Source organism: Harpia harpyja, chromosome 13 (genome assembly GCF_026419915.1).
Source record: "Harpia harpyja isolate bHarHar1 chromosome 13, bHarHar1 primary haplotype, whole genome shotgun sequence".
Lineage (NCBI taxonomy): Eukaryota > Metazoa > Chordata > Aves > Accipitriformes > Accipitridae > Harpia > Harpia harpyja.
Genome location: NC_068952.1, coordinates 5,986,589 through 5,995,213, shown reverse-complemented (window position 1 = coordinate 5,995,213; position 8,625 = coordinate 5,986,589). Strand labels below are relative to the sequence as shown.

General features: G+C 41.7%; 1 protein-coding gene across 12 annotated transcripts in view; it reads right to left on the bottom strand.

Annotated features, from left to right (window-relative positions):
* Positions 1-244: 244 nt before the first annotated feature.
* CDC42BPA (CDC42 binding protein kinase alpha) overlaps positions 245-8,625 on the bottom strand; it is a 189,724-nt gene continuing 181,343 nt past the window's right edge. For all 12 annotated transcript variants that reach the window (XM_052806782.1, XM_052806783.1, XM_052806775.1 and 9 more), the window contains 3 exons: positions 6,550-6,667; positions 5,408-5,565; positions 245-4,244 (listed from right to left, as the gene is read on the bottom strand). In XM_052806782.1, coding sequence (XP_052662742.1) covers positions 4,113-4,244; positions 5,408-5,565; positions 6,550-6,667 — 408 coding nt within the window. In that variant the 3' untranslated portion in view covers positions 245-4,112. The remainder of the gene's footprint in view (positions 4,245-5,407; positions 5,566-6,549; positions 6,668-8,625) is intronic.

The window sequence follows — 8,625 nt, the reverse complement described above, 5'->3', positions numbered from 1 at the left end:
CATGGAACTAACTCCTATTAAAAAAAACCCAAAACGCAGCAGAAGCTACTATGTGCCACTTCGATTCTCAGACTAAGGCTCAGGAGGTGTGGGTACTTGCACTGCAGTGAATTTTATCCTTAATGTATTCATTTAAAATTAAACAGCGTGCATAAAATGGAAAAAACCCCAAGCTTCTTCTACCTAAGAGCATGTTTGTCCTGACATTCAGGGTCTGGCCATGCAAGACAATACGGTGCCAGAATCTGAAAAGCTGACACACTCTGTGAACCAGTTAGGTATAGTTAAACTACATTTCTATAAATACACTATGCTTTTTGGACTTTTTTGGTATGACAAGACCCTTAACTTCCCTCTGCCATATACCTGAGAATAACACACCTGGCTTGTAATTTTATCAGAAGCAAATCAAGGAGATATAACATTCCTGATTCAGTTTTGAAGTTCATTAAAATGGGCAAAATGCACATTTGTAACAAGCCACAGCAACTAACTGAGAGGAAAAGCAGCAACTACTTCACCACAGCCTCAGGAATGTGTTTTTTGAAACCACCAGCTGTCTTCTCCAGGTCAAAGGCAACAGAGAATACTATAACCCTGCTTTTGGGTTGATGAAAGGTGGAAGGAAGCCACATATCTGTGTGTGCACACGTGCAGGGGAAAACTATTTACCAAACCTTTTTCATGCTATAACCTGGAATCCTTAGTAGCTGCCTGAATCTGTTCAGATCCTTTTTTGCCATCAAAAGAGAAAAAAAATGCAAAAACCCAACAACCCATATGTTTAAGCAGTGTCAAAAACGCAAACACCTTCAGTCTCAGCCAAAAGGAAAAAATCAGCTAGATACATACTGTGTACAGAGAACATATGCCACAGTCAAAAATCCAATGGGAGATCTTAAGCTCCCTGAACAAAATACAGCCCTCTAACTGTGAACTTGAAGCAATGCTACAGTGCAAAGTAGCAAACATCAAACCTTAAGAGACAACTGTGAGATACCAGTCAAGAGTCTTACAGTTCAAATGACCAAGTTACTTTTCCTAGCCCAATGAATATTTAAAAAGCCCAACTACCATATGCATATGTTTTCAGTGTTCATAGCAACAAAAAAAGATGAGTGTAGTTTAAAATTGTGTGTTTAACCAAATGGTCCCCAAATATATAAAACTATTCAAGTCCTAGGACAATTTTTCAAATAAGTGATGTGGTCATTTGCTTTTCAACTGAGAGAACAGTTGCTGTTTCTCTTTTGAACAGATGCATTAAAAATGCACAGTACCAAACTAATGATTAAATACAGTAATCCTAAAGGAGACTGCCAAGGCTTAGAAATTGTGGTGTACAAACAGTGTAGGCCTGTGGAGCTCTCATCCTCTGGAGCTTAGTTTTGTAACACAGCTGACCTATGCTCTGCCTGAAAATGTCAGTTTTTGATATCAATAGATTGCAGGCACCATAATGGAGTAAACACAGGGGTTACTCGATTTAATTGTTTGCTGTGTCATGGCTCTTTGGGTTCCATTTTCAGATAGAGCATTAGCTCAACTGCAAAAAAAAAAAAATCCACAAAAAAGATCCTGTGATCCTCTGTCAGGGGACTGTCACGCAGGCTGCTCTGTCTTAAATGACTGCTGTTTAAATGCCTTCTCTCAACATCAAAATAAGATTAATGTTTAAATACAACATACAGTAAATACAAAACTAGTCTGCAAAGGCTTTGAAAAGTGTGTGGACATGCTTCACCAAAAGGAGGGAATTGTGGGGAAAAAGCAGTGGCTATACTTGAAGCAATATGCAGCCTTTAAAAAGAAGCTGATGTGGAATTTTAATAACGCCAATAACGCCCTGCCTATCTGTCCCTCAGAGAGACTGAAAACTTCTGGGAGGAATTAATTTCAAGTGCTTAGCTATTTGCTAAAGCTTTTAATATTAAATGCCAGGCTTGCAAAAGTAGTAGCTTTGAAGTGAAAACAAACGACACAACCAGCTTGCTACTCTCAAAAACCCAAACAGGAGAGAGACAGGCTTTTGATGTGATGGTTTCTAAAAAAACTTCTTGAATTCCTGTCCCAAAATAACACTGAATGAGCTTAAAACTTGGACAGGCCTCTTGATTCAGAGTAAAAGAGAAATCTTACCTAGGAGACCCAGCATGATTAAATGGATTAGATGATCTGTGTCTCATTCCCTACTTCACATTTAGATCATACCTGGAAATCACTGTATATAGTTTGAACTTACCTATAACTTCTATTAGGGAAGACAGAAACTGGAAAACTCCAAACATCTCTATGTGGGTGAAACATTATATACCGCTGACTGCAAGAATATGGAATGGTTTAATAAAAGCCATAACAAGTTTCCGAAACCCACAAAACCCAGTATTCTAAATACAAAAAGCCCTTAGATGTTTGAGTATGGTCATAGTATAAAGCCAGCAACAATACTACTGAGAAGAGAGGCTCATTTGAACACACTCCCAAATGAAAAACACATCTGCCTTCCAAACTAAAGAGAAGAGACGTCTTCCTCTTACCATCCATTTGTACATTGGTCTCTCACTTTATTCTGTTGACTGCATGACCAGCTTCAGCTTTTTATTTATTTTTGCAACTTCAGTGGGCTCTGTCTTCCACTGCAATACTTTCTGCCCTCCAACCTGACCTGCTATTGGAACCAAACAGCAGGTGAGCACATAGAAACAACTGCAAATTGCACAAACCCACAGCACAGGTAGGGAGGGAGGGAGAGGAAAACCAACCTTGCCAGCATGGCAGTTGTGGGTGACTAGGCATCTTCGACTACCACAGTGTTGAACAGTGTGAGGTCAGTCTTGAAGGTTCTTCGTTGCTACAGTGACAGCATAGCCAGCCGTGGCTAGCTTTGGGCTAAGGGCACTCATTTGGCTGATGTGTATTAGCAACTAGTATTTGGTAACAACAGTAACAGTTTCTGGTTAGGGATGGTTACAGTAGATGTGGAAAACTGCTCGCTTCTGAGTTAAACCTAGTCAAAGGCTGACCCAGGGAAACAGTCTTCCTGCTGAATCCTGCTGCACTGAATTCCCTTGCTGCCTTAAGGACCTCTACTGTAGCATGCCGTAAGGTTCCTCAGCTGCACAGCTAGCACACAAGAAACCAGGGCAGCCACCTGGCTGACTGGTGCCCTTGGTTGTCAGGGCAGGGGGTTGCTTTCCAATTGTCATTTTTGCAAAGGATGGGGATTAACATGGAAGTAGGAATTATAGCTTCAGTTATGCTACCGCCAGAAGTAAAGAAACGTGAAAGCACTGCAGGGACCTCTCCCGGCAGTGCAGCGAGTGCTATGCAAAAGGAATATCTGTCCTGCGAAAGGTTTTAGGCCAGGCCTCCAAGTCTGTATATTACCGAGCATGAAAACAGGGACAACACAAATCTTAAATTAAAGGCTCTCTTAAATAAGCATCCATCTTCTGCTGCATACACAATGCTTTTTTTCTTTGAATATATACATACGTATTTTACTCTAACATCTGCGTATTTATTTAAACTCTGTACTGTAGTAAAATATGCATCATTTTAATCAATAAGGATTTGCTGGCGACAATCAGATTGACATTCAAACGTGGCGGCTGAAAGCTTTTATGTGCCTCTGACATACTGATCATTCCCCATGCAGGGGAAGGGGTCTCTGTGCTACTTTTGTACAGTACAATGAGCTATTGTATGAAAACAAAATCCCTCTGAATTTTCTCTTGTCGATACTGGTCTGATCTACTTAAGCTACATTTTGGGAAGTGGAAGGGGGTTGGGATAAATATGTCTTTAAAAATGAAGCAGCCGTAACCACAAAAATGAAACCAATACTAATACAAATCTACAGCATCTGATATTTACCAACACCCTAGCTTTGCTCATTTGCTGCTGTCAGATCTGGGGAAGGGAGGGTGAGGCAGTGCTGAATGGTGCTGAAGACGACCAGCTTTTACCTTCCTCTGTACCCCACTCCCAGATCACTTTCAGGCAGGGAATGGGGAGGGTTAGGATGATGAAGGTGAGAACTGGAACAAGTGAAGGGAACAGCCATGGGGACAGCAAGCTGCTGTGATGTCAAATCTGAATGCTGAAGCAGTTCATGAGTCCCAACTCACGTGGTCAGAGCTCTCCAGGGAGAGGCTCTTTGTCTTGTGAGGAGAAACCGGGCTGGGAGGGCTGCTGAGGTTGGAGCTGTTCGATGCAGTAGAGTGCCTCGGAGAGTCAGAGTCCTGCAGCCCAAAGACACATAAGAACATGGTAAGTAACACAACAGCAAGTTTGAGAGTGACTGAGGATGTCTGAGCAGCAGGTGACTGGATTCAAAGGCCTCCATGTATTTTGCTTGTGTCCAAAAATACAGAGGAATTTTTTTTGCTCAGTATTTCCTGGTCTGGGGAGACTTAAGAGTAAGTGGTGAGATCACTCTGCTTTCAGCAGGCATAACTGATGCTGACATAAGGACACAGCACCTGTGGGATTCTTGCAGTCTGCACGCTGCCGAGGGCCTCTTGGTCAGCAGAGTGTGCAACTTCAGGTTGCCTGTGAAGCTACAGTGCCTCCTGCCTTTTCACAGATTATGATCTGAGATGCTCTTGTGCTAAACTGAGGAATGTTTATGATACGGGCTTCACCACAGCTACCTCTTCTATGTCAGTCCCAAGATATTAATTCAAAGCATCCTAATCAAGTTACGCCAGCTGGATCTTCCAGAGTACAGTAGAATGCAACTACGTCTGAGTTTTGAGTTTGGGTTGACAGTTGCCTCCAGCTTCAGCTGAAAGGATATATTCAGTACCATGAAAAGCCTGTGTGATCTCTAATTTTCTCACTCCTTCATAAGAAAATGGTCTGGGGAAGTTTTGCTGGCCTACTTCAGATTGAACCCTTCCCTGTAAAACATTCTTGGAGGGACTGAGTTTAGCACTGGGCAGGACTGCAGTTCTATCATAATGATAGTCTTATTCTGCACAGAATATAAATTATTAAATCCAGTTTCTGCTCCAAATGAAATTATTATATGATAATTCTTAAATTACCTTGTTAATTTTAGGCACTCTGAGAACAAAATGTCTCCTGTGAAATGGTTGCTAAAATAGGTTAAGAGTCTTTGCAAATAAAGGGCGGAAGGAATATCACCACTTCAAGCTGTGATAGGTCACTATCAAGCATATATCTCCAGGTAAGGAGTGCAGAGAGTTTTCTGCATGTTAAATACCAGGACCAGACTTGACACAGTTTGACCAAAGTCTTTTGTCAGGATAGCTTGAAATCCAGGAAATCCAAATTTTCATTGTCAGTGACTCCCAAACTTGTAGCCAAACCCGTGACAGAATTCAACTTCCTCATCTTCATCAACACACTTAAATTTTCTCCTCTTTCTCCTGTCACTCACCTCTCGCTCGTAGTCCCTTGTTGGTGCATCGCTGCCTTGGTCCAGGCCACCAGAGGATAAGGAACCATCTGAGGGCGATGCCATAGGCTGACGCTTTGCTCCATAGCTACCTCCTGAGAATTCCCTCCGCAAAGCACTGCCGTTTTGTGCAGATGATCCTAAGATGCGCAGAGGAATTAAACTGTGTTACAGACACCCGCTCAAGGTACTAGACATTTGTTAGCTGTTGCTCTGGTTAGTTCTGCTTTCCTCCAGCATGTCCCAAGATGCTCAGCTCATAGCTTGCAGGCTGTGTGGACTTTTATCTTCTCTGCTGCAGTTTTTCCTAGGGATTCTGTGGTCCCTCCCTTGGCATGTCAGCATTAGCACACTTTACCCAGCACAGACACAGTCACTATGTTCCCAACAAAGACAGCCGTTGTAGAAACTGCTGTGGTGCAGCCTAGTTCCAGTGGCCTCTTTCCCAGGGAGTAGGTGGGTTGTACCAGCAGGTACAGACTACAGCAGACACACGCACTTCCTGCAAGCAGTTGGCAATGTGCAGCAAATGCAGTGTATGCCACAGGAAGGGAAAAAACCTAGAAAAGTTGGGACACTAGTCTTGCCTCTATTTTCACATGGTCCATTACTTAGTCACTTGCCTGGTCTCAGTACAGGTGACTGTGCTGACTCTGGCACACAAGGACTAGGAAAGGTGTTTCAAATTCAGTGCAGCTCTTCCATACCAGTAGCCAGTTTTCTATTGCTTTCTCTTTGCACTAGCAGCAAGAGAGGCATCAAGAGCTCTACACAGTTCAGCAATGAAGTTAATAACCATGGAGCTTGTGAAAAACTTGCCACTGTTTTAAAACACTTAAACAGCAGCAAGGTAGTCCCAAGGGTAAGAATGTAATTTTAATTCTAATGTCAGTTTTAAAAATTTGACAAATTACAACCGTGGGACTCTCAAAAGTGCTAGCTGCTTATTCACGTGCTCCTTTGAAAGCAAGATTAAAACACTGTGCTTGCCCTCAATAGGAAGAGAGTTGGCCATCACTTCTGAAAATCCTGTCTAGTGACAGTATGATAGAAGCAAATGCAAGCAGCCCTTTCCCTAAAATACTTGTGCATAGACCCCAAGCAACACAGTTTTGTTTGCTTACGTGCTGCTAACCCGCTGCTTGCGCTCATCGATCGTCCTGGTTCTGTGCGGGATTTTGTGATCGATGGGATACTAACAGAGCCACTGAATACGGTCCGACTTTCCTGAGGCCGAAGATTCTGCAATGCAGACACACACAACGACATGTTTACTTATTGACTGCTAGCTCAACCTTGGATGTTATGAAGTAAGGCCCCAAAACACATTAAAACCCCAACCTTACCAGAGCTGAATTATCTGCAGCAAGTCAGCAAAATTTGCAAAATAATATTCTGCAGTTTAGTGCAGAGACTGGAAGCAACACAACGTGATAGTGAAGTGCTGAATTACATGGACATATGCAGACAACTGAAAGAGTATGTCTAATAATTCAAGAATTTCCTTGAAAGTATGGTTTGCAAGCTTAATTAAGCTGCTGTAAATATATTCAAGTAATATCACATAATGCATTCTTTCTGAACACAAGCTTCCAAGGTTCTTAATAGAATTTCTCTCTTTGATGCCATCATTTGTGCCATGCATGTGTAACTTTATACAATAACCATGTTAATCCCTAATGCCTGCAGAGTTATGAACACATAGTGGATCAATCCGTATTTCAATTACTTATGTAATTCCAAAGGCATTAACAGCATTACTCCAGACCTACACCAGTTGAGTCAAAGTGAGAATCAGGCTCCTGTTTTCAGCCTACTCAAAGAGGATGACCAGAGCACATGCCACTGTTTTTCTACGTATTTTGATTATCGCTCCTGTTTTGCACCCTGAGAGTTCCAGTGTGATTTTCTACATTGGTAAGTTACCGGGCTGAAGTGGTTCTTTACTGAGGGAAGAGATAAAACAGTTTCTCTGCTTGGATAGGGTAGTTTCTTAAACATAAATTGTCTTTAAAAGAAGGGAAAAGAGTACTTTGAATTGAGTTCTGGGAGATTTTATTTCTGCTTCTGTTATCTTACAGCTGACCTTAGGGGAAAAGGCTTCTCAGCTTATTTAGCCCCTCTCTGTATATGAGTTGGCTTCTTCACCCAGAGGGACTTTCTAATGCCCTTATGTATCACTCAATCTCTGGCTAAATATGAGACTTCATCCTGCTCCTAAAATGATTTGTACTATGAAGTCATTAGCATTAATTAGAATTAGGTTTAGGGAACCTTTACAGATGCAGAATGTGAAAAGAACTGCAGGTAGCTCTGAGCATTACTTTATTTCCACTTTACCAAACACCCCCTGCAATAACTGTTAATTTCTTCCTATTTATATTTAATTATTTCCCCATCCTCATGCTGAGGTAAAGTAGCTACACATAAAGCAACAGTTGCAATTGCAATGCCTTCTTAAGCTAGGATGTTATGGAACTTTCAGACCAGAACAAAGATTCCACCCCCTACAAGGGTATTCTCAGAAACCCTCAGATACTACCCATTTCTCTATCTGTAAATGGAGCCTTTGTAATGAACAGATTTTATACAGTTCAGAGTTTATAATTGTTACCAACCTGCTGTCAAATCCAGTCTTACAATGATCCTTTGAGTCATTGCTATAACAGACCCCTTTGCTCTTACAGTCAACCCTTTGCTTCTCATTCTCCCAGTGGGCTGAAATGGCTGATTTTTAACATGTAACAAACAAGAAAGAATTAAAATCTCTCCTCCTGTTCCCAGATCTCTCTCAAACACCAGCAAAAGAGAATCAGAGACCTTACCAATGAAAAAGTCCTGCTTAATTCTCCCCTCATCCATTGCTGCACTCTTCTCAATGAGGATTTATACCTAAAGGCTTAAAAAAGTCTCTTAAATCATTTTTGGGGTCATACTGCTGTCTCTTGCTTACCTTCCTCCCCACCCCCCCCTTTTTTTTAAATGTGAACAACCAACCTACTTTGTAGCACAAAATACTAAATTTCTGCTCCTGTGTCCTTCACCATGCAATAAACAATCTGAGTTACAGATAAGAGTATGAACATCCTGGCTGTATGAAGGCTCCCCTGACAATACACAAAAGAACTAATGGGCTAAGGAATAAGTTACTGCTGTGTTCTGAGAAACAAAGGAAAGCTAAGTGCAGCACCATGCAAACG